At 57.7% G+C, this 24,374-nt stretch overlaps 2 protein-coding genes across 8 annotated transcripts; both read right to left on the minus strand.

Moving 5' to 3' along the window:
* Positions 1-1,748: 1,748 nt before the first annotated feature.
* Positions 1,749-5,419, minus strand: C2CD4C (C2 calcium dependent domain containing 4C). The gene is made up of 2 exons (XM_019716015.3): positions 5,212-5,419; positions 1,749-4,666 (listed from the first exon to the last, which is right to left on the minus strand). Exon 2 carries the CDS (start codon positions 4,625-4,627, stop codon positions 3,365-3,367), a length of 1,263 nt encoding a protein of 420 aa, XP_019571574.1. The 5' UTR covers positions 4,628-4,666; positions 5,212-5,419; the 3' UTR covers positions 1,749-3,364.
* SHC2 (SHC adaptor protein 2) lies at positions 5,403-23,692 on the minus strand. Of its 7 annotated transcripts, none has more exons than XR_012497965.2 (13): positions 23,000-23,568; positions 20,500-20,570; positions 20,069-20,129; positions 19,668-19,787; positions 19,251-19,304; positions 19,086-19,137; positions 18,870-18,996; positions 17,698-17,860; positions 17,021-17,078; positions 16,457-16,600; positions 14,218-14,464; positions 12,212-12,345; positions 5,403-5,536 (listed from the first exon to the last, which is right to left on the minus strand). XR_012497965.2 is itself a non-coding variant. In XM_019716014.3 (13 exons), exons 1-12 carry the CDS (start codon positions 23,471-23,473, stop codon positions 12,217-12,219), a joined length of 1,767 nt encoding a protein of 588 aa, XP_019571573.2. In that variant the 5' UTR covers positions 23,474-23,567; the 3' UTR covers positions 5,403-5,536; positions 12,212-12,216. The 7 variants fall into 7 exon arrangements, 4 of the variants coding, with proteins under 4 accessions (XP_019571573.2, XP_088648296.1, XP_019571572.2 ...); XM_019716014.3 differs by having other exon boundaries at positions 14,151-14,464; positions 23,000-23,567; XR_016018955.1 differs by lacking the exon at positions 5,403-5,536 and adding an exon at positions 6,597-6,732.
* Between the last annotated feature and the right edge of the window lie 682 nt (positions 23,693-24,374).

Below are 24,374 nucleotides of genomic sequence, written 5' to 3' on the forward strand. Positions count from 1 at the left end.
ACTGAGCTCCACGCTCTTCCTTCTTCATACTGGAGACTCACTGTATCAGTGTTCCTTGGCTGGGAATGAAGAAAAAAAAGTCAAATGGCTTAAACAAAGAAAGGACTTTATTGGCCCTCTGAACTAAAACGTGCAGTTGCGGACTTCAGGCACAGCTGGATCCAGGTGTCCATGAGGTCTGCAGGCATCTGTCTCCTCATCCTTAGCTGCGCTGTGCACTGTGCTGGCTCCACTCTGAGAAAGGGGCATCGTTCTGTGATTTGCACCATATCAGGTGCCTATTGCTAGTGGTTGCCCTGGATGCCCATGGCCCTTCTAAAAGTAGGAAGGCTCAGGATGGTGGGCCGGCTGGGAGGAAAGAGTGCTGGTGCCACCTTCGTTTGCACCACGGACTGAGCGCTGGAATGTTGCAGGTGCAAACATTCTGAATGGACCGATGTCATAAGGCAGTGTATGGCCGTGACAAGGAATATCAAAGGGGTCTGACCTCATTGGGGTGGGGGCTGCCCTGAGGAAGAGGCAGAGTGAGAGGACATAGGCTGGATCACAGCGAGGAACCAGCATGGAGAGAGGCGGGAGGGGGTCTTCGTAAGCTGCGGGTCTCCATATGTCCTTTTGGGAACTCTGAGACACAGGGCAGCCACAATGCACGCGCGTGCACGCACACACACAAATACACACACACACGCTCACATGTCTCCATACTGCACACAGCACACAGCACATGTGGGCATGCAAGCACACATGCACACACACTTGCTGACATGCATGGCTTCACTCATGTTCATATATGTGCTCACATGGTTACACACCAAGACACTTGTGCACAAACACGACTGCACTCCTGCATGCATGTCACTATACTAACACACACATGGGTGCATAAGGGCACACACATGGTTACACATGTGCAGAGGCACATGGTTGTATGCACTCAGTCACCCACCCGCATACACACAGGCTGCCCAGTGATGAGTGGCTGGTGGGGCAGAGGCTAGAAGGTGCCTGGTTGCCCTGGCAACACATCCTGGGACCCAACCAGGCCTTGTTAGCAAGGCTTAGTTGGCGGCAGTCAGCGGGTGGAGGGCTGCTGAGAACTCCAACCCCGCACAGAGGCTCCTGGTAGCTTCCTGACAGCACTGGAAGTCTGCGCCCCATTGGGAATAAGAAGAGAAGGAGCAGGACCTGGAGTCAGAGCAGGAGACAGGGCCCTGGACTGGGGGATCTGCGGGGAGGGACATGCCCTGCGCTGGGGTGTGTGTGGTTGACACAAAGGTGGGGACTGGGCTCCTGACCAAAACGCTTGCTTTCTGATTCCTGTGTGGTAGCAGGGGCTGGGGCAGAACAGATGAGAACGAAGAGCATGTCCGTGAGGACACACCCATTTTGGCAGCTGACACATCCGCAAGGGTGCCCATCGGTGATGGCACCATATGTCCAGTCTTTGTCCCCAGTAGACAGCCGAGGAGGGGCAGACCCTGCCTCTGTCTCCCAGTCCTGGCTCCCATTGGCTAGGGTTTCTTGGGCAGGTGAGGATGTGGGTGGCCCCCTCAGGGGCCATCACGTAGACATCTGCTGAGTGAATGTCAGCTGTTGTTACAACAGAGCCTGGGGGCCCCCTCCTCCCTGGAATTCCAGGCAGAATTCCTCTCATTATTAAACAGCCAAGAAGGCAGATCTCCACCCCCGCATTCCCCCAAATACCTTTATTGCACTAAAAACAGCATTTATAAACAAACACACTTGAGGAGGGTGTCTTAAAGGTTTACCCAGAGTTGACTTCGAACACAGAGATATGAAACAGTGCAGGGGCATATAAAATGCAGGGAGAGGTCAGGATCAGAGAAAGGGAGGGGTGTGCACTCCAAGCGGGCCCTCTGTCTGCCTCCTTAACCCACAAGCCTGACCCTAGTGGTTCCCAGGTTCCAGAGTGAAGGGGGAGCCCCTACAAAGCCAGGAGCAGTAGCATGAAGGAACAGGCACAGGACAGAGGCTGGTGGGTCCCCAGCTCCCAGGGCTCCTCCATCTTAGTCTCCAGGGTGCACTGGTGCTTTCCCCAGCCCTGGGGGAAATCTGCCCTTCCCCCCTCCCCCAGTGAGATTTGGAAATCTAGAGTCAGGAGGGACAATGTGTGAACAGGGAGGGCCACCCCAGATCCCCATGAACTAACTGCCTTGGTCCATCTGTGGGCAGCCCAGGGGAGACAAAGGGGCAGAGCCGGCCTGGCCTTGCTGGCCCCTGCTTCAAACTGTATCATTTCTGTTTCGTAGAGCTGGAAAACCTCCATAGAAATCACTCAAGGACCCACATGTTGACACAGTAAGCAAACCCATGCAGTCACCTAGCAACATGAAAAGCCACAACGAGGGTCCTCCCAGCTCACCTTTTGTCCCCTTGTCCCTTTGTCCCACCCATCCTACCCAAAACCTATTTACACACGTGGAGTAAAAGCCTCGGCCATCAGTCACTGGGCATCACTCCCTGGCATCTAGAGGTCAAGGCCATGGGGGGGAGGGGGGAGGAGACGACAGCCTGGAAGGTGTGGGGAGGGCCAGGCCATGGGCTGGGGGCTGCTCTCTGGGCACCTTCTGAGCAACCCCCTCCAGGGGAGGGAGGCTCCAGATGCCCCAGCAGGGCCTAGGGGTCCTGAGCAGATGCAGCAAACAGGACAGGCAGGTCTGTGCGCGAAAAGCAAGCAGAGTAGATATTGGAGGAAAACATCCATGGGGGTTGGGGGGTAAGGGCGCTGTCTGGCTCCAGGAACAGGAGGGGGGCCATTGCTCCCATTTTCATCTGGGTGTCCTGCGCCTGAGCTCTGAGGCACACAGCTGCCTACCATAGCCCCATGGGAGCACTGTTTGTGGAACCCAGACATGGCATTGCTTTCTAGGGGGTGTCTGGTAGGCCTGGGGATGGAGGGCACTCGTGCAATACAGGGAAATATTTGGCTCCGCCTCAGAACTGCATACCTCTAGGTCTGTGATCCACGTTGGCCACCTCCTGGCACAGGTTCCCAGCGCCCTGAGAACTCCTTTCCAGAATTCTGAAGACCACTGGCATGAAACCCGGGGCCCAGGGGATGCTCAGCCCTGCAAATGGCCCTTTCTCTTACCCAGCAGCCCCCTCTCTTTGTCCTCTGAAAAACTTAATCCCGTGAAAAATTGTATCCTGGGCACCATCATCAACCTAGGAAAGCCCAGGCACCCACTGCAGCGTCAGGCCCAGACCAGCCTGAGTTTAAACCCACCTCCCCCTTCAGCCCAGGTCAACTGGCCTCCTGCCTGGCAGGGTCTGGGTGGGGAGGGAGGCAGGGTCTACCCTGGGCACCCACGGGAGGGATGAAGGAAGGGGCAGCAAAGGGCCTTTACAAGAAGGGGAGCAGGGAGGTCAGGGGCAGCTCCTTCTCCCCCAGCAGCGTGTCCCGCTTGAGGCTGCTGCCTTTGTTGACCACCTTGATCCTGAGGGCCAGTTTCCGGACGCAGGCCGGCCCGAGGCCGTCAAAAAAGAAGTCCTCGTTGAAGACTGGGTGGCGACTGTTCTTGATGATGGTGCTGCGCTGCTTCTGCAGCTTTCCAGGAACCAGGCACAGGCCAACGCAGCAGTTGATGCTGCGGACATCGCACAGGCGGTCATATAGGCCCTCAGCAGCCAGCAGGCGCACGCGCAGGCGCGCCTGGGCCGCCTCGTACTCGGCCAGAAGCCGCACACTGCCCCGTGCGCCCATGCGCACGGTGTGCTCTGCGCGAGGCGTCTGGCCCGGCTCAGGGGCTGGCTCCGGAGTGGCCCTGCGGGTCAGGCGGCGCCGAGCCCCAGGGCTGGTGTCCGGCGTGCTGTCGTCGGCTGACAGGGAGCCATGGCGGCCCACTGAATGCTTGAGCTGGCTCACCTTGGCTTGGCTGTCCTGGGCAAAGCCTTTGAGCAGCGACACCGAACGCGAGAGCAGAGGGGACCCGAATGGGGAAGACTCAGCGGAGGACCCGGTGTCACTCTCCCCACCGCTGAAGTAGCGGCTGGGGCTCATGAGGGCCCCACTGGCCTCCCTGGGCACCCCGTCACCCCCATTGGCCTTGGCACCCCCCCGACGGCGCCCAGCACCCGGGGAGCCCACCTGGGCCAGGGCCCCATGCTCGCTGTGGAACAGGGACTCCTTGCGTCGCGTGTGGGGGCTCTCAGCCAGCGTAGTGAAGCCATAGGACGTCTGGGCCTTGGGCACCGAGGGCAAGGACATGGCACTCTGGGCCTGGGGGTCAGCATTGGTGGCGGCCTCCTCGGCTGGCCAGTCTTCAGCACTCTCGATCTGGATCACGTGCCGGGTGGCGGCCTTGAGCAGGCTCTTGCTCTCAGCTGCCAGCTTTGCGGGCAGCCGGGGACTCCGGGGGACTCGGCGGGGCACAGCAGAGGCCAGCTTCTGCTCCAACGGAGGCAGGCCAGGCTCAGCCTGCCCCTCAGGCTCTGCGGGGCTGGCGGGCAGTTTGGGGGGGATGAAGAAGTCGGGGATCTTGTCAGGCGTGAGCACGTTGCTGTATAGAGGCCCTTTGGAGGCCTTGTCCCCCCCCTCGCCCCCAGCAGCACCATTCTCCCCGGACCCCCGAAGCCGCTCTAGGAACCACATGTTGGTTTTCTTCATAGGGGCGGCAGGCAGGAGACCAGGAGGGGCCCGCAGAGTCTGGGAAGAGACGCAGAGGTCAGGAGCTGCAGGCACCCTGTTCTGGGGGCTGGAAGAGGGGCTCTCGTCTGGGGGGAGGGCGCCTGGACAGGGCCCAGGACGGGGGTGGGGAGGGCGCTCCCCTAACCACCTCCACCCAGAGGGACGTGCTTAACTTCCAAGTGAAGCGGAAGCTGAAGGGGGGGGCGATCCCACTCTAGGGAACCCCCAAGGGACAGCGGCCCCTCTGCCGACCCCACCCTCACTTTGAGGATCTCAAAGCGCTTTCTAAAGGTTTCCGCGCTCAGGCCCCAGGGAAGACACCCCAGGGTATGGGTGCTCCCCACCCCCCCCTCTGGCTCCCACCCACCTGTGGCTTCTCCCTGGCTTGAGGATCAGGGTAAGCGGGTGGGGGAAGGGAGAGAAGGGTAGTCTGCGGACTGACAGCGCAGCCAGCTGACCCCTCTTCTCCCCTCCCCGCCATCCCCCTCCTCCTCCGAGCTTAGCTTGGATAGGGCTGGGGTCCTAGCAGCCCCCACGGAACATGGTGTGGTCCCTGAACTCACCTGCCCGGGGATGGTGGCCCGAGGCTGAGGCTGTCCCGCGGACTCGCTGGGGTCTCCGCGCGAAGGCTCCGGGCCTGGCGCAGGGGATACGGCCGCAGTTTGCACACGGACGGCGGTGGCAGCGCAGTCGGACTCATTCACCGGCGGCGGCGGGAAACCGCCCAGCCGGGCCGCCGTATTCCTCCTAGTACGGCCGCCGCTCCCGCCCCCACCCTGGGGCCGGTCGCACCCAGGAGCCTCGCGGGGACCCAGGGCGCTGACGGCGGGTAGGTAGGAGGGAAGCAGCTGATCGCTTTTTGTTGCTGACCACCCCTAGCGCTCGCGCCTGCGAATCACGGAAGGCTGGGTCATAAACCCCAAGCCCAGCCTCAGTTCACCTGGGGAGGGACGCAGCCCCCCCACCTGCTGCTGGGCCTTTCTCTGGTGAGCAGCTTTCCCGAGCATCATCTCTGATGACGAGTAAAATAATAGCAATAATAACAACCTCAGCTGAATTTACTATTGAGCTGTTTCCTGGTACCAGACTAACGTCCTTTCCCCAATGCTGATTCTTACAACGGGCTGCTGCTGGTAGGTCCTACTGCTGCCCCATTTATAGATGAGAAAGATGAGGGTTTCCTTTTAGAAATAAGGGCCCAGCAGCTAAGCCCCGCTCCTCCTGGTAAATGGCCATGGCTCAGTGCAGCCACCCCAGAAGCGCGCGAGGGGGCTGCTACTTCCTTTCATGGATAGATGTTTGTTGAACATCTACTGGATGCTGGACAGTGATCCGGACGCTGGGGACGCAACCCTGGAGGATGCACCCACTTTGTGAGGCATCCCAGAGGTACACAAGTGAATATGAATTGTGACAGGAAGATGAGATTAAAGGAGAGAAGGGAGAACACCAGCAAGCTGTCCATAGAGAAAGGAGGCAACCCCAGGCCTGGCAGCTCCTAGGACTGCAGGGTCCCACCCTCCTACTTTGTGATCTGCCAGCCGCAAACCCCTTGTTTCCTCACTGCTTGCCCTCCCTCCCAGCCTCAGTTTCCCTTACTGGAACCCAAGGCCAACCAGTCCAGAGACCAGTCTCGGTTTGTGAGGAGCCAGCAAGATAATGTGGCCAGATGGAGGCCCCGCCCCTTCATCACCTCCACTCAGCTTGGAGAGAGGTAGGGTTTAGAGTCCCACCGTCCAGATGGGGAAAGTGAGGTTCAGAGGGGCCACGACTCCAACAGGCCTCTCAGCTTTGTTCACCCAGCAAACACTGAGCCCCTCTTTGTGCGATAGCAACACTGTCTGATGGGGGACAGATACCAATGAATGCGTCACCTTACCACCACCTCCAGGAAGCCTGCCCTGCCTGCCAGCCTGGCTGGGTGCTTCGCAGCCTGACAGAGCCCGCTACCATGAAGAATGCTCTGGAGCAATGACTTGGGTGATGTCATTACCCCTGCTGGGCCCGGAGCTGCCTGGAGAAAGGATTGTTGCACGGGCGTAGCCCTGCAGTGTCCCCAAGATGCCGAGGTTGTTCATGAGAACCTGCCAGACAAACGGAAGGATACGTGCTACCATAGGAAGGATGCCTCCTGGAACAGCACTCTTTCCTGTAGCAGGGGGTCTCGGGGTGCCTCAGCCACCTTCCTCCACTGCAGGGACAGGGACCGTGGGGCTCAGGAAGGAGCAATGCCTGGATGGCCTGGGTATTGGGGGCTTCACTCCCCACTCGCTGTTGCTGGGCTGGGGGAGGAGGCGGTGGGTTTACTCTGTGCTAAGCAACTCTAATCAGGGAGCCGCTCAATCAGGGTTCGAGTGCTGATGCCAACACTTCCTGCTGTGTGACTTCTGGCAAGTGTCCAAACCTCTCTGTGCCTCCATTCTCCTCAGTGGTCCCTGGATATCACAGCATCATGGTGACTTTTTGCCCAGAATGTGCTGGTCTTTGTTTCACGGAAGCTGCTACTGGTAAGGAAAGGGACTCAGCCAGGAGAGGACTTGCCAAGCCTCGAGATGAACCCCAGAACCCTGACCCCACCACAGCCTAGCTCAGCCAGAAGCCCCACCTCTCTCCCCCACCCCATCACATTTGGGGGCTGGGGAAACTGAAGCCGAGGTGAAAAGTGCCAGGGGATGGGTCCCAAACACCTGCTCTGTGGGTTGCTGCAGCACCCCCTCCCCAGAAGGGGCAGGGGCAGAGAGGCTGGCTCAAGCTCTGTGATAAACTGGACCCTCTCCTGATCAACAAAAGCTGCGTCCTCTGCAGAGCCCTGTGGTTGACAGGTGTGGCAGTCCCCCAGGACTTCCCCCAAACCTTGAGCTGCAGCCATCTTGGAACCAGAGATGGGGTGGCTGCAGACTTCAGGCCCAAGCAGGGGAGGGAGCCCAGGCAGTATCCACCAGCCCCTCCTGCCCTAAGTTGTGCCACCTTGTGCTGAATGGCCTGGTCCTCACCCACCACCCAGGGACCTGCTGTACATGGGGAGTGGAAAGTGGCAGTTCTCAGGGAGGGGGCAGGAGGGTGGTGTTTCCCAGGAGCCAGGCCTGAGTCATAGCAGCCCCCTGCAGCATCCAGCAGCAGGGCTTGGAGGACCCACAGGGAAAGTGGCTCAAAGACAAAAGGCCTGGGGTCCAGAGCACCAAGCCTGAGGAGCCACCTTGTGCCCATGCAGCTCTGGGCTGAACAGTCTCCTCCCCTGGGAAATGGGAGGGAAGGCCGCCTGTCTGCAAACTCTCAGGAGGGACACCAGCCCAACAAGGCACAGGCTAACCCACAGTGGGAGGTTCAGGGGTGGGCATCATCCCTGGTTTCCAGATAAGGAAACTGAGGCACAGGGGATGGCCCAATTCTGGGGGGCGCCCAGTTCAGGGAAAGGAAGCAACTGGTTTAAGGCTGCATAGCAAAATTTGAAGCCACATCTCTACTGCTTCCCACCCCAGGCCCCCTGACGGTTAGGCTGGGGCAGGGAGCATTTGCTGAATAACAGATGATAGAATGGGACAGGAGACAAGGTGGGGGACCCAGCTATCACCGTGGGGGCACCCCAGACCTGGGAGCAGGACAGGGGAAGTGATGGGGTTCGAATCCAGGCTCTGCCACCTCCCAGTGGTGTGGCCTTAGGCAGCCATCTCACCCCTCTGAGTCTCCATCTCCTCATCTGTGAAAGCAGAGAAAATCTGAGTCTGTGAAATTCTTGGCACAAGCCGGGCAGGAGTGCTAGATGGAGACTTTGAAGGGAGGGTGCCCGGCTTTGGAAGACCTTGGGCAATGAATGAATGAATGAATGAATAGCATTTAGACCCCTCTCTGTCCTATAAATCTCTGGAATCTGATACTTCTTGACACTCCCTGGGCCAGCCCCCAGTGCACTCTCTCAGCCGCCCCCATTCTTATCCTGTCCCTAGTGCATATTTCCAACTTGGGAATCTTATTACCTCTGGGCTTAAAAGGTCCACACTGGCTTTCCCTGGCACCTAGCTTCGCTCCCACTCCACCCACCCTCCGATTTCATCTCCAGCCACTGCCCATCCTCCTGCCCCCAAATGTGCTGAGCTCCACACATCACAGGGATCTTTGCACATGATGTCCCCTCCCACTCAGAACTCTGTCCTACTCATCCTCCAGATCAAAGATCTCTAAGCCCCAGGACCCTTGCCTTTTCACAGTTGTCATTAGACACTTCATGGTGATTTGCTGATTTCTGTCATTTGACTGTTAACTCCAAGAGGACAGGTCTGTCTAGGTCACCCCCTGACCCATCCCTGACCCATCAGCGGTCCTGTTAGATAAGAGAAGCTCAAGGCAGTCAATTAAAGGATATTAGGGTGGGGGATGTGAATTGATGGACCAATGAATGAGTGAATGAAAGACGAATGGAGGGGCAGACAGGTAGGTTAATGACAGATGGATAGATGGATGAGTGGCTAAGTGGGTGAGTAGATGGACAGACTGGTGGCTCTCAGTCTCCATGTCTCTGAAGAGACATGGCATCAGAGTCCCCTTCTGGCTCTGCCTTTGGATAGCTTCACCCTTAGTTATGGGAAGAGCAGTGACTTTTACTCCCACACCCTTGCTAGGTGCCCCAGGCGTGGGAAAAGGCATGCTGACTGGGGACAAAGCACAACCCCTCTCCAGCCATCTGGACCTTGGCAGGATGTGGGGCAGACTGGGGGCCACTTTGGGAGAGAGGCCTCCACGTTTGTGGAAGGAGTTGAAGGAGGGTCCTGGGGAGAGTGGAGGTCTCTCTGAGAGGGAGAGTCCCAGAATCCATGTGCAGGAAGGCCTGGAGGACAGAAGTCGGGATGCTAGAGTAGGAAGCTGGGCACGAGGGAGAAGCATAGGTGAGGGTGACGGAGTCAGGTCGAGAAAATGGGGAGGAGAGGAGTTGGAACCCCTGGGAAATGCGGCCAGAATTATAGGCAAGTTAGGAGCAATTTGGAGAAGACGACAAGGAGCTTTTTGAAGATATGTCGGGGGTATCTCGAGAGAGGTTTGTAGCATTTGGGAGATCAACTAGGGTGTTTCCAGAGAGGAACTGGGTATGTTTAATAGGGGAGTTGGGGTGTACTTTACCTTTGGATAAAAACAAAGGTGTATGAGAGATGTTTGGGATTCTGGGAGAGAGCAGACTGTCCCCCCACACCCTCCCCCGCAGCAGGGGCACTCCCACAGGTGACTCCCTCCTCTCCATCTCCAGGCCCTGGGCCCCCCACTTCCTCCAGCCCCAGGGAGGCCAAATCCGATGCTGCCTGGCTTTTTCCCTGGCCAGCCCCCCAACCTAAGAGTGCCCTTTAGTGTGCAGTCATTCCCAGGTTTAATTACAAACAGATTCCAAATGTCCAGTCCAGGTCGACACCCGAAGGCTGCCCCCCACTTGGACATCAGCACATGTCCTGTCCTGAGGACCTAAAGCACCTCTGTTCTCCCTCCAAAAAACAATTGTGCACCAATTTTTCCATTGGAAACACTGAAGCCAGCCAGGATAGGACTCCATCTCCATGCCAGGGGCTTGGGAGCCCTCCTGAGCTGAGGTCCAGCCCAGAAAAGAGTCGGTGCCTCTATCCCCACAGGGACCTCAGCCAGGGCTCTGAGAGAGAAGGCTCCTTTCTGATATCGTTTCATTAAAGGCAAGAAACGGTTCTGTCTTTGGTATGTACACCCTCACTCCAGGTGAAGGGTGGAGGCAGGAGGGGCCTTAGAACGAGGGGCCTCGGCCAAGGAAGCCAACAGGCCTCGATTACCCAGCCCAACCCAAGGCCTGCAAGAGAAGAGATTTGAGGCCCATGTGGAGGAAGGAGAGACAGCGGCGGTTCCGGCCTGACCAGGGTCCAGAGAAAGGCTGAGCCACCATTTAAGGCCACCACACCAGGGGTCTGGCAGCAGGGACAGGAGCCGAGACTAGAACCATCACCTGGGGGAGAAAGTGAAGGAGAGGTCAAGGGTCAGCTGAGACAGCAACCAGAGACCTGGGTTCATGTGTCAGGGCTCCAAACCTCAGTTACACTGCAGTAAAATGACCCAGAGAGGGGCCTCACGCCCAGGGGCCCAGCTCCCCCTTGCTGTTCCAGTGTGACCTAGGGTAGTGTCTTAACTTCTCTGCTGTTTCTTCTTCTGCAAAATGAGAATGCTAATAACAACTCCTGTCTCAACCTCGTGGGAGTCAGTGAGATGCTGTGGGGAGGGGCTGAGCACAGTCCCTGGATACAGCAGTGGCTGCATTAGCACCTATTATAGCTGCCATCAGCATTCTTTCTTAGGTCACAAAACAACTCTGGGGAAAAAAGGCAAGCAGGTCGTACCCTGGCACATGCAAACATACAGTCCCAAAGTGCTGCAGGTCACTTCAGGTGTTCCATAGGACCACCCCCAACCCCTGAATCCCTTCTCCAGACTGGGAACCCCATCTCTGCCAGCAGCCAGGCCCGTCTGGGGGCAGGGAGGAGGCCCGCGCTGAGTGGGGGAGGAGGCAGGAAGGAGACCGTTGTCATGGGGACAGGAGAGCAGCTAACCTGGCCCAGAAGCTCCTCTCACACAGCCTTTGGGGAAATTCCACAGCCCCCTTCCCCTGTGGTCCCTCCCTCCCCGAGCCCAACCCCCAGTTCCTGTGGTCCCCAGATCCTGTCTCTCCCGCCACCACAAAAGCTGCTTATGATACTCCACTCCCCACCCCCGCACCCCTAGTTCAGCCATGTCTTCTCCTGTCTGGACTACCCCCCCAACCCTGTTTCACCCCAGAGTCCCTCCTCTCTCACCAGAGAGGTCCTGGGCCTGTCTGTCCCCAACCCACTCAAAACCCTCCCTTGGCTCCCCAATACCAAAAGTGAAAGGCCAAGGATGCACCTTCTCATCTCACCCACCCCACCTGACACAGCAGCCCAGCCAGACCCAGGTCATTCCCTCTTCCAGGGTAGTCAAATGCTGCCTCCCTCAAGAGATCTTTATCACCAATTAAACAGTTACCATAACAACTCAAGCATTCCACTCCCAAGGGTGATGAAAACTCACGACCACACAAAAACCTTTACACACATGTTCACAGTGGCATTCTTTGTAACAGCCAAAAAGTGGAAACAGCCTAGTGTCCATCAGCAGGTGATGGACAAACACAATGTGACCCGTCCACACACTGGAGTGTCATGCAGCCATGAAAAGGAGAGAGGCGCTGACACTCGCCACAACGTGGATGGACCTTGAACACACAGTGCTCATGAGACAAGCCAGACAGTGTGTGATTCCACTTATGGGAAATGTCCAGAACAGGCACATCCACAGACAGGATGTGGGTTAGTGATGGTCATGAGCTGGGAAGGGATGGGGATGACTGCAGACGGGGTTTCTTTTGGGGTGATGGAATGTTCTGGAATTAGACGGGGATGCTACACAACTCTGCGAATATACTAAAAACCACTGAGGTATCCACTGCAATGGGTGAATTGCATGGTATGCTCATTCCTTCTCAGTTTTTAAAAGGAGAGAAAGTGTGGCCACTGGGCAGCTGCCGGGCGCCAGCGACTGACTACACACCTGGCTTAGGGCTCCCGCTTTACCACACTGCGCAGATGCAGCTCACTCTCGGCAGCCACGATGGGCTGCCCGTTCTGCAGGTGGTAGTCGATTAGGTGGCTGATGCTCTCAAACAGCACATCCTTCGTCCGCACCTGTGGGGCCAGAGGCCTCAGCATCAGCACCTCCAGGGGCCTGTTGGGGAGCAAACTTGGCCAGCCCAGAGCTGCTGAATCGAGACTATGTTCGCACAAGCCGCCCACGTCCCGATGCACACTCAAGTCTGAGCACCCTGGGGTCCGAGACTCGGAGAGTCAGAACCAGGTATGGACACAGGCTCCAGAACAACCAGGATTCTGGGGCCACACTTCCTATAGCAGGTTGAATAGTGTCCCCCAAAACAAGTGTCCACATCCTAACCCCTGGAACATATGAACAGGACCTTATTTGGAAAAAGCGTCTTTGCAGAAAGGTCTTGAGATGAGCTCATTCTGGATTACCCAGCTGTCCCCAAATCCAGTGGTTTGTGTCCTTGAAAGAGAAAAACTTGGACACCGAGACACAGGGAGAATGCATGAGAAGACAGGGGCAGTGACTGGAGTGATATGTCAACAAGCCAAGGAACACTAAGAACTATCAGCAACCATGAGAAGCTGGAAGAGACCTGAACAGATTCTCCCTCACGGCCTCAGAGGGAACCAGCTCTGCCGACACCTTGATTTCAGACTTCCAGCTTCCAGAGCTGGGAGACAATAAATCCTTACTGTTTTGAGCCATCCAGTTTGTGGTCACTTTGTAGGGCAGCTCTAGAAAATAAACACACCCCTGGAATCTCAGAGATACAGATCTGGAAATCAGAATCACCAAATCCAAAAACCATCTGTGTCTTCGAATGAGAAGATCTTAGCATCACTGCCTGCTAGATCTGGGTGCAGCACAGAAAGACCCTCGGGTCCCCTGGCTGCCGGGCGTTTCACAGACAATGCTGGGCTCACTGGCACATATTACCTGTGGAGCAGGGTAAAAATGCACATTTCTGGGCCTGGTCACACAACCACCTTCCACCCAAGTGTGACCCATGTAAAGACAGGAGCATATGCAGCCACCGAGGGCAGTTCTTAGGATTCAGCTAGATGTAGCTAAAGCCCTTGGTAAACTCTAAGAAGGCCCTCAACACCCCTAAGCACCTGGGAAGTAACCTGTAGAGCCCAAGGATGCTGGAAAGTGCTTCACAAACCCTACAATGCCTTGTAAATTGGAAGATGCTCTGTAAGCCCTAAAATGCTTTAGGAACTGTAAAAGACCAAATCTCATTGGCTCAAAGCAACTGTAAAATGCATCACCATTTCATGTACCACGGGGGTGGGGGTGGGGGTGGGGGTGGGGAGGCAGGTTCAAAGATGCAACTGATGGTTGAAAAAATAATCTGGACCTCAGAGATGTCAAAATGAGAGGGAAAAAAGTGTGTATCAGAGGCTTGAAGAGATCAGCAACCTGTAGACCTTAAAGCTCCATGTAAATTGAAACATGCTTTGTGAACCCTAAAATACATTAGAAACCGAAAATACCGTATTTACCAAAGGCATCACTATTTGTGGGATAACAGAATGCAAAAAAAAAGTGCATCTTACAATTGTTGAAATATGGTACTTTGTAAACCCTGAAAAGCCTTGAAATTGGAAAAGATTTTGTAACACCCAAAACGCTTTATAGACTGAGAAATACTTTGTAAACCCTAAAATAGTTTGTAATTCTTAAATTGGAAAATTGTAATTCTAAAGTACCTGGTAAACGGGAACAGAATCTGTAAACGTAAAGGGCTTTGTAATCTGGAAAGTACGTCATTAAATCTAAAGGGCCTTAAGAAGCTGCCCCTCTCATCCCCCAGCCCCGCCTGCACCCCTTCTCCAAGCCAGGCCTCGCCCCCATCCCGGCCCTGCCCCACCCCACCCCACCTTACCACTCCCTCAGGATCCACAAGTAGCAGATGCTTAGGCTGCCCAGCATGCATGCCGGTGAGGACGTACTGCCCGGGGTTGGTGACGCTGTCGCGCACGAGGAAGTCCCCGTCTGCTCGGAGCAGTTTCTCCGCAGCCCGACGGCTCATCTGGCCGTGGTACCAGGGTTCCTGCCGCAGCTGCTCCTCCGTGGGGGCGATGGGAGCCCGGCGGGTGGGGGGACTGGGCCACTGGTCCTCCAAGAGAAGGGGGGCTGCCGCCGCCGTGCCAGCCGCCACGGAGCACTCATGCAGCTTCAGGGCGTCCTCGAAGGGGCCTGCGGGTGAGGACGGGGTGCAGGAGGCAGGGGGCAGGCAACTGCCTCCTGCTGGAAAGGGGGGGCCTGGCTGGAAGGAAGGACCCACCCTTGGGAACTGGACAGCACTGATTGAGCACCTACTGTGCATAAGGCCTGCACTAAGCAGCACAATGCGTCGCCAGCTGTGCCCTGTGTGCAGCTGACTGTGCTGTGTGGGCACTGTGTGTGCTCAGTGTGCTCTGGGTGTGTGCTGTGTGTGCTGAGTGTGCCCTGGGTGTGCTGAGTGTGCTCTGTGTGTGCTCAGTGTGCTCTGGGTGTGTGCTGTGTTCTGAGTGTGAGCTGTGTGTGCCCTGGGTGTGCTGAGTGTGCGGTGTGTGTGCCCTGGGTGTGCTGAGTGTGCCCTGGGTGTGCTGAGTGTGTGTTGTGTGTGCCCTGGGTGTGCGCTGTGTGTGCCCTGGGTGTGCTGAGTGTGCTCTGGGTGTGCACTGTGTGCTGAGCGTGCTGTGTGTGCCCTGGGTGTGCTGAGTGTGCTCTGGGTGTATGCTGTGTGCTGAGTGTAAGCTGTGTGTGCCCTGGGTGTGCTGTGTGTGCCCTGGGTGTGCTCTGTGTGTGTGTGCTGTGTGCTGAGTGTGCGCTGGGTGTGCCCTGGGTGTGCTGAGTATGAGTTGTGTGTACCCTGAGTGTGCTGAGTGTGCGCTGTGTCCTCAGTGTGCTCTGGGTGTGTGCTGTGTGCTAAGTGTGCATTGTGTGTGCCCTGGGTGTGCTGAGTGTGCGCTGTGTCCTCAGTGTGCTCTGGGTGTGTGCTGGGTGCTGAGTGTGCCCTGGGTTGCTGAGTGTGCCCTGGGTGTGCTGAGTGTGCTCTGGGTGTGGGCTGTGTGCTGAGTGTGAGCTGTGTGTGCTGAGTGTGCGCTGTGTGTGCCCTGGGTGTGCTGGGTGTGCACTGTGTGTGCTCAGTGTGCTCTGGGTGTGTGCTGTGCACTGCTTGTGCCCTGGGTGTGCTGAGTGTGCGCTGCATGCTGACTGTGGTGTGTGCACTGTGTGTGCCAGTGGGAGCCTGGTTGAAGCACCTTTCTCCACAGGGGCTGCTGATCTCCCAAGGGGCCAGCCTACCTCACAGGGAGCTCATAATTTCTTTCCCAGGGGAGGGTCTCTGGGAGGTGCTGGGGGGGGACACGCACACTCCTAGTCCAGTGCCCAGTGCACAGTAGGTGCTCAGTCCACACCTGTGCATGTCATTCTTCCAATGATAAGAAATCCAGTTGTCAGATGACAGGGGAACAGGGCTTTGCAAACTTTATGAAGGAAGACATATGCAGCTAGCTTGGAAAGTTCTCAAGGACCTCCAACTAGGGAGGTATCCTGAAGAAGAAGGGCCATCCTGCCTGGACAGCACTTCCAAGTGCTGTGGAAGAGGTGGAATGGATGTGGGAAGTAAGGAGGGCATTTTGGACACAAGCCTCCTCCATCAGACTGAGCCCTCTCTCAGGCCCTGAGAGAGGCCAGAACAGGCCCCAAAGTCCGCTAGTCAGCTCTATCAAGATGTGTATCAGGCCACCACCATCAGACTGGGGGTCCCCCAGGAAGCAGACAGTGCCTCTCCCACCAGACTGGGATTCCCATAGGAAGGGGCTGGGGCCTCCTCCCTCAGACCATGGAGTCACATGAGAAGGGACTTTAAATTCCCTGTCAAGACTGGGGAGACCCACAGAGAAGAGGGGCCTGAGCCTCCCCCATCATACTAGCCACTCCTTTAAGATAGGAACTAGGCTCCTCTTGTCAGACTGGGGACCCTCATGGAGAAGAAGCTGGGTTACCCCCAAGAGACTGGGGCGTCCCACAGAGGAGGAGGCAGAGCCTCCCCTATCAGACTAGAGAGTCCCATAGGAAACACTTTCGCACCTCACCCTCATCAACTTGGAAAATCCCCAGAAGAGGAGGCTGGGCTTCCCCCATCAGACCACAGGTGGCATGTGTGCACCCTCCCCCTCAGGCTGGCTTGCCCCCACATACGCATGTCGAACAGGTCTTTCTTGGGGCTGTCCTCAGGCTGCAGGAGCTCCAGGGCGTCCAGACCCTGCGTATTGACGTACAGGTGGTCCTCGTAGTCTCGGGGCCCCCTGGCATCCGTCTGCACATAGCCGTCCCCAGGTGGGGCTGAGGGGGGTGGGAGGGGTGGTGGGGTCAGCTATGGGAGCCAGGGGAGAGGCCCTGGGGAGGCAGGGGTTAGGGCAGGACCCCACCTGGGAGCCCCACCCATACCTGTCTCGTCCAGGAAGGCAGAATCCCCACGCATTTGAGCAGGACCATCAGGAGTGAAAAACCCATAAATGCCCAAGCCGGGGTAGTGGGGCAGGGGACATCCGCCCCCAGGGAGGAAGGTGGCCCAGTGAGCCAGACCTTCCCAGTTTCAAAAGAAGCCAGAAATCTCAATGAAAAGAAACTGATAATGTCAAATCTCATAAGAGCTTGGGGAGTGAAAGTGAAATGATGCAGAGGAGAAACTGGGGGGGACCCAGGCATCCAGTCAGGGAGGGGCCGGGGCACCCCCATGCCCCCAGAGCATCCTACCCTCACCTGAGAGGCCCAGCTCCCACTGCAGGCCACAGGCGTCTCTTCGAGCAGGAGATGCACCCTGAAAAAGAGCATGGGGTCCCCTTGCAGTGTGCAAGCCACTCTTCGCAGCCAAGCACACCCAGTGTCCCTACCCAGCCCACCTAAATCCCTGGGGACATAAGTCAGATGTGAGGCGAGGCTCACACCCTCTAACCCTTCCCCCTCAAACTGCCAGCTGCCCACCACAGCCAGCTTTGTGCCCACCTCCCACTCCTGCTACAGCCTCATAGGCCCTCTCCACTTGGGAAAGCAGCCTGTACCCTCCTGCTGCCCCGCACATGCTACTCTCACCATCTGCATTCTCTTCCCTGCACTGCTATCCTGGGCAACTCCTCTTCACCCATCAGAGCCCAGCCCAAACATTGCTTCCTCCTGACCACAAAGCCAGTCTCCCTGTTTTACCTTCCTTGGGAGCCCTGTCACAGCCATGATTAAATCACTGTGATCATTTACTCAACATCTGAAGTGTGAGAACAGGGCCTAGCGTATCTGTGCAGTTTGTGAAGGGAGGGTTGTGGGAGCAAAAAACCATTTAGGATCAAGGAAGAGCAGAAGGAAAAGCTAGGGACAAGGCCCAAGGAGTCAACATCAGGGGATGGCCCTGCCAGTCCCTCCCCCGTGAGTCCCCAGAGGCTGACCTGGCTGAGGGTTCCGAAGGCCCCGAGGGCACAGGGTTGTGTTAGGGTGAGCCTGGAGTCCACCAGCCCGCCCAGGGGCGGCTCCTTTCCTGGGACACTGTTGTAGTAATTGCGTTCTGTGTCCTCCTCGTCTCCCCAGGCCGGCTCCTCCAGCCCAGTCAACCTGGGGGCAGACAGCAAGTGTGAGCACAGGCAGGAGCCCCAGCACACAGGGCAGAAGGAACAGAGGTGTCTGAGGGATGCCAAGACCTTGGGGCTTGAGCTTTCTAGGGTGGATGGGACAAGCCAGACCCCAGCTCCAATCAGCTGAGCCTTCACCCAGGAAATGCTTGCTGGGGGCTGTCTTTCTCATTCCTGTTCTATGATAGGACACTGCATGGCTATAGCAGGTGCTCAGGAGAGCTGGTCTCCACTGCTGCCCTTTGCACCTGCCTCTGACCTCAGGCTGGCACCCAGGAACAGGTCAGGGGGAACACCCTCAGTGTTTAATAAAAGGCCCTCACCATCTGGCCCTATTGTCACACCTGTTGAAATTTATCCCCAGGTGCCCAGCCAGACAGGTGAAACCCAGTGTGCACGTGTGAGGAACAAGTGAGCAGGTTACAAAAGCAAAAAAGGCCACATCACCCCCAGGGAAGGGTCGGGGGTGGGGGGGCTGCATGAATTCACATGTATACTTCCTCTTCGGTGCCTGCATGTTTGAATTTCTAACGATTAATAGATATTTAAGTAGCTGAGAGCAGGGACTAGCCCAGGAGCCAAGAGTGATCTGCACACTTTCAAGCAATAAAACATTTAAACGGTTAAGAAGATATCCAAAGGACAGTAGTTGCCGACATAAGAAAGTTATTGTAATTCAGATTCGCACATCTATAAACACAGTTTTCTTGGCTTGCCGCCTGTCCACCGCTTCAGAACCCTCCACAACTGCTTACACAGACCACCGCCTGTGCGTCTGGTGGCAACAGCACAGAAAATGTAGACTGTCTGGGCCTTTGCAGAAGCGTGGGCCGCCCCGGACAACGACGACCGTAATGCGGGCGATGCCTACTGGCTCCTGAATCCTCATGGAAGCCCCGGAAGTGGGGGCTGTTTTTATCTGGGTTTTACAGATGAGGGAGCACCGGGGACAAAGTGGACCCACTCCCAGGCGGAGGACGAAGGGCTGGTACCTTTCTGGGGGGACAACCACCTTGGGGGGGCTGTACAGGTACTGTTTGAAGCGCAGCTCGAAGGCTTGGCCCACGGTGCTGATGACGCTCTGGGCGAGGCCCTCGCAACACTCCAGGATGTGGCAGGCTGGGGGCCGTTTGTGACACAGCGTCAGCGTGGCCTCTGCGGCTAAAACACTACACAGCACCCCCTCCACCCGGCCCACTGGGCCTCACCTCTCTGGTTGATGGGGTCCTTAGCAACATAGGCCACGTAATCTGTCATGTCCTGGGGAGAGAGGGGATGGGTGGGAGGAGCCCCTGGGCCAGGATTCCTGGCCGCCCGCCCCAGCAATAAAGGGGACAGAGGGGGTGATGTCTACACGCCCAGCCCCTTCTTACCGTGTCGCCACCCGAAGCGAAGGAGATGGACTGCATGTGGTGGTTGGCGATGATCTGCCAGAGACACGTGGTCACGGGGCCGCCCGGGCCAAGGGCCAGGGCCCCAGGAGGGGATGCGAGGGCTGGGGTGCGCAGACGCGCAGACACGCAGTCACACGCAGACACGCAGATGCACGCACATACACACTCCGTGCCAGGAGCACCCCCACCCCATCGTGACAACTGTGGGGCGCTGTGACGGCAGTGGCTGTGTCCCCCCTTGGCTTCTGGCTCAGGCTGGGGCCTCAGCTCCTGTCCAGATGAACAGGTCACACACACCCCTGCACCCACCACCCCTCTGGGCTTCACTTGTGTGCGTCCATAGAGCCTGCCCTGCGTGGGGCTGTGGGGGCTGCGAATAGAGCAGGCGGCGCTCACCTGGCGCGTGGCGGGCACCGAGAGGTTGAGGCCGTCGGTGGAGATGCTGATGGAGATGCTCATGCCCGCGAAGCGCAGGTTGCTTTTGCCCAGGATGGAGGCCAGCGCTTTGTTGGGGGCCTGGAAGCAGCACAAGGCGCAGGGTGGGGGAGTGGGTCCTGGAAGGGGGAGCTGCAGGGTGGGGGTGTGGGGGCTGCATTGGAGGCGTGGGGGCTGGAGAGAGCCCTGCCCCCCCCGCAGAGTGGCTGGGGCTGGGCACAGTCAGAGGGTGAGGACCAGATGATGGCCATAACCATCCTTCCAGTGCCTATGCTGCTGGGAGGGTACCTGGTACAGCTGGAGGGCCACATGGCCGCCCTGGTCATATGACCCCATGGCTTCCCCACCAGCCCCTCACCTACCTTCTTCTTCCAGGAGCCACGGACGCCTGGCACAGCCTCATGGAGCCGGTTGATGGCTTCCCTGTGGAGGGAGGGACTGAGAGCTTGGAGGGGAGGGGCCTAAGGAGGGCCAAGAGCTCAGAGAAGGGTGGGGCTCAGAGGGCGATGGGCTGAGAAAGGGTTCAGTAGACTCTGAGACGGGGATGGGCTCTGAGGAGGGAGGGGACCAGAGGGGCAGGGACGCTAGGGTGCTTGGGGAGAGGAGGGAACCGGAGGCATAGAAGTGGGGGCTCCTGGGCATCTGGCAGATACCCCCTCAGTGCTTTCCCTCCTGCTCTTTCTCAGTGGCCAGCGCATGCCTGGGCCACAGCTCCAATCGAAGGCATGGGTATTTGATTCGGTGGGGCCAGCACAGCCCCTGAACCTGGTCCCGACCCCTTCCCACAGCTCACCTGGTGACCTGGGTGCGAGTGTTGAAGTCCAGGGAGCGCATAGAGCGCAGGACCTCGATGCAGCCCATGTACTGGAGAAGAGAGACAAGTGAGCAAGCAGCCCAGTGGGGCTGACATGGGCTCCTCACGTGCCTGTTGCACTCAGGGCTCCAAGCTCTTCCCACAGTCCCTGAGTGTCCAGCTGATAGCCACAGGGCCTTTAGACCCACTGACCCCTACCATTCCCATCCCCATCTATTTGCAGGCTGCTTCCTCTCCATGTCCAGTCTCAGTGTCATTGCCTCAGAGTGTCTTCCCTGACTACGTAAGTTGTTCTCAAATCCTCCAGGTTCAACCGTGACTGTTCATTTAACCGTGTCACTAGGACGTAAGTCCAGGAGGACTGGGGTGGTGCTCATCTTGCTCACTGCTGCGTCCCAGAGCCCAGCACAGGGCCTGCAAGCAGATGAGACGGAGACCAAGGCATTGAACATCTTTGACCCCTTACAGGAAAAGCATGTGGACTCCTGCTTCGACCGCCATTTCCATGGAAAGGTAATTCAGAATCTCCAGGAGATGGTGCTGAGGGGCAGAGGAGGTGGGAATAACCAGCAAAGTTCCTGGAGTGAGGACCAGATGATGGCCATAACCATCCTTCCAGTGCCTATGCTGCTGGGAGGGTACCTGGTACAGCTGGAGGGCCACATGGCCGCCCTGGTCATATGACCCCATCCCTGTGCAACGTCCAAGACAGGCACATCCAGAGACAGGAGTGGCTTTGCAGTTGCTAGGGGTTGGGGGTGACTTCCTATTGGGGTGATGGAACATTCTGGAACTAGACAGTGGTGATGGTTGCACAACCTTGTGAATATACCAAATGCTACTGAATTGTCCATTTTAGAATGGTTAGTGGTTAAATTTGTTATGTGAACTTTACCTCAACTTTTAAGGTAAACCATGGTGATGGAAGCGGGGTAGTGGGAACGCTGCAGGTGGTGCCAGCCAGGAGGGGACTGAGTACACTGCCCAGCTCAGTCTGGGTACCCTGCACCTGAGACTTGCTTACACTAAAGTAGTATATTTATGTTATCCTTAAATTTTAAAAGTCTGACCAAGAAAAAAAGTACATCCCACAGATACTTATTAACTATAAAGGAAACAAGTGGTACCTTTACCAGAGAGAAATGTCACCTAACCAAGAGTGTTAGTTTTCTGGGGCCATTGTAATAAAGCACCACTAACTGGGCAGCTTAAAACAGGAATGTATTCTCTCTCAGTTCTGGAGGCCAGATGTCCAAAATTGAAGTGTTAGGGGGCCCTGCTCCAACTGAAGGCTCTAGGGACGGTCCTTTCTCGTCTCCTCCAGCTGCTGGTGGTGATGGCCGGCAATCCTTGGCTTACAGACACATCACTCCACTCTGCTTCCATCTTTCCCCTGTGTGTCTTGGTCCACATTTTCCTCTTTTCGTCAGAACACCCTTCATTACATTAGCGTCACCTCACTCCAGGATGACCTGATTTTAACTTGATTAAGTCCACAAAGACCCTATTACCAAATAAGGCCACGTTCGCAGGTTCGAAGGACATGAATTTGTGGGCAACACTACTCAACCCAGTACCCGGGGAGTGGGACTGTGGTAAACGCAGCAACCAAATGCAAACACATCAATGTCTAGGGTGCTGGTCCCAAAAAGCAAGCTGAGATGTGAATCCCGCCAAATGGTCAAACACACTCTGGAATCCCAGATACTGTTTGTAGATGTAATGATGGAATTGTGGGCGTGCAGGATAGCTAGCTGGGGAGACGCGTGTTGGAAGCATTTAATAGCCTTGGTACTGGTTCGTCACAACTATACCCAGGGACAGACACACTGTGCAGAGAACGTGAGGATAACAGCCGTAGGTGTGGGTGCACAGGAGATCCATTCGTCCAGCTTTTCCGTATGTTTGAAAGGTTCATAATCAAAAACCCGGTTTAAATAACAACCCGTTCCTTTACACCACATTCAAAGTCCCTGAGTCTCACATCTCAAATTCTGAGGTCTGGCTAGACACCGCCCCTTTGCAAATACCCCTCCCCAGCGCCCCCCATAGGCCAAGCTCTCCATAGGTTCCGATTCTGTCGTCTGCGAAGGAGCTTTTTAACGGGGGTGTGGGTAGCAGGATAGGATGCCCTCAATGATGTCCCCAACGCCCAGACTCCCGCCTAACAGGATTTGGGGGAGGATGTTTAATCTGCGCATGCGTGTCCCCCTACCCACCTGCGTCCATCTCCCCGCCCCTCCCCACGTGACGCCGTGGGAACTTCCACCCCAGCGCCTCCCCGCTGGGGGCGCCCCGCAGAGTGAGGGCTGGAGGTGGGGGTCCCGGGTGGTGGGGAGAGGAGGAAGGATAGAGAGGAGACAACTGGGTTTCAGGATCCGGGGTGTCCTAGAGAAAGAGGTCTAGGAGGGGAACCCCAGTCCCCAGGTCTGTGGTCGGTGGAGGATGGTATCCCAGCGGTCCCGGCCGGCGCACTCACCCGCACGATGTAGGAGACCCCAGGACCCAAGACCCTGGCGTCTGGGTGTAGCCAGCCGTGCGCCGGCTTGTGGATGAAGCTGCCTTTGCGGATCCACTCGTCGGCGGCGGCGTCTGGGGGCCCGACCGTCCCCCGCGCGCCCCGCGGCCCCCGCGGCCCGGAGGCCCGGCAGCGGCTGAGCGCCGGCAGGGGGCAGGGCGCGGCGCAGCGCGGCTCGCAGGCGTTCAGAACCGCGGCCGCCAGCGCCGGGACGCTAGCCGAGCCGGCCGACTCCGGGTGGGAGTCAGTGCCCCCCGCGACCCCCGCATCTCCCGCTGCCCGCGCCGCCGCCGGGCCGCGGCCCAGGAAGCCAGCCGGGGCCGCGAACTTCCACTGCGGCATGCGCGGCAGCAGCGCGCAGAAGGTGGTGGGCGCCTCGGGCTCCGGGGGTGCAGGAGGCCCGGGAGACGCGCGCCCGCCGGGACCCTGCGTCATGGCCGCGGCCGCCGGACCCAGCCCGACCCGGCGCTGCGCCTGGCGCGGAGGAGGCCCTCTCGCTCCCTGCCGCTCCCTCCCCGCCCCGGGCCCGGTGATGTCATCCACCCGGCCCAGCGCGCAGCCGCGGGGGGCTGCGCCCCTGGGACCCCGGCCCTTGGCGTCCCGGCGCCTGGCGGGGCGTCTGGGGAAACTGAGGTCCGCTGACTCGGATCCGGCAGCCAGAGAGGGAGCGATGTTTCCAACCCAGGGCCCGGGCAGGGACCCCCCTACTTCGCCGGCTTAGAAATCACCTCCTTTCCTCCCTTTTTTGACTGATGAGTAAACGAAGCCTGGAACGGGACCGAGGCGCTGTCAGAGAACAGCCCCAAACCAAAGGGTTAGACTCCTCTCCATTCCCACTGTTCCAGCCGGAAGTTACTTGAAAATCAGGCCCTGCTTTATTCCCTAATGGGGAGACTGAGACCCAGAGAGGGAAAGAGGTGTGTTTGAGGGCACACAGGAGACTTGGACCTAGGAGTGCCGGGGTGGCCTGGCTGGGTGGGGGGCGGGCTCAGAGCAAAGCTAAGTGTCTCCTCTGCTGCCTTTTCCTGGGCCTCAGTTTCCTAGGCTGTAAGCCAGGGGCGCCGGCTGGAGTGTGGGCTCATCCTCCATTTTTAGGGAGCCCAGTCCAGCAACAACCCAACTGAGCCCTTGGGCTTGAGCCTCCCAGGCCTGCTGGCCCCTTCCGCCCCCGCCTCTTCGTCCCTACGCAGGCCTCAAGGGTTGATTCCTTCTGCACCGGGGAACTAGGTGTTACAGTCACCCCAACACCCAGCCTCCCGGGCTCAGCCTCGGCCGATTCCTCCTCCTCCCTCTCCCCGGGGCCCCGCCCCAGGCTAAGGCTGACTGCTGGGAAACA

The sequence above is a fragment of the Rhinolophus sinicus genome, chromosome 15 (assembly GCF_057876585.1).
Source record: "Rhinolophus sinicus isolate RSI-liver-muscle chromosome 15, RSI-T2T, whole genome shotgun sequence".
NCBI lineage: Eukaryota > Metazoa > Chordata > Mammalia > Chiroptera > Rhinolophidae > Rhinolophus > Rhinolophus sinicus.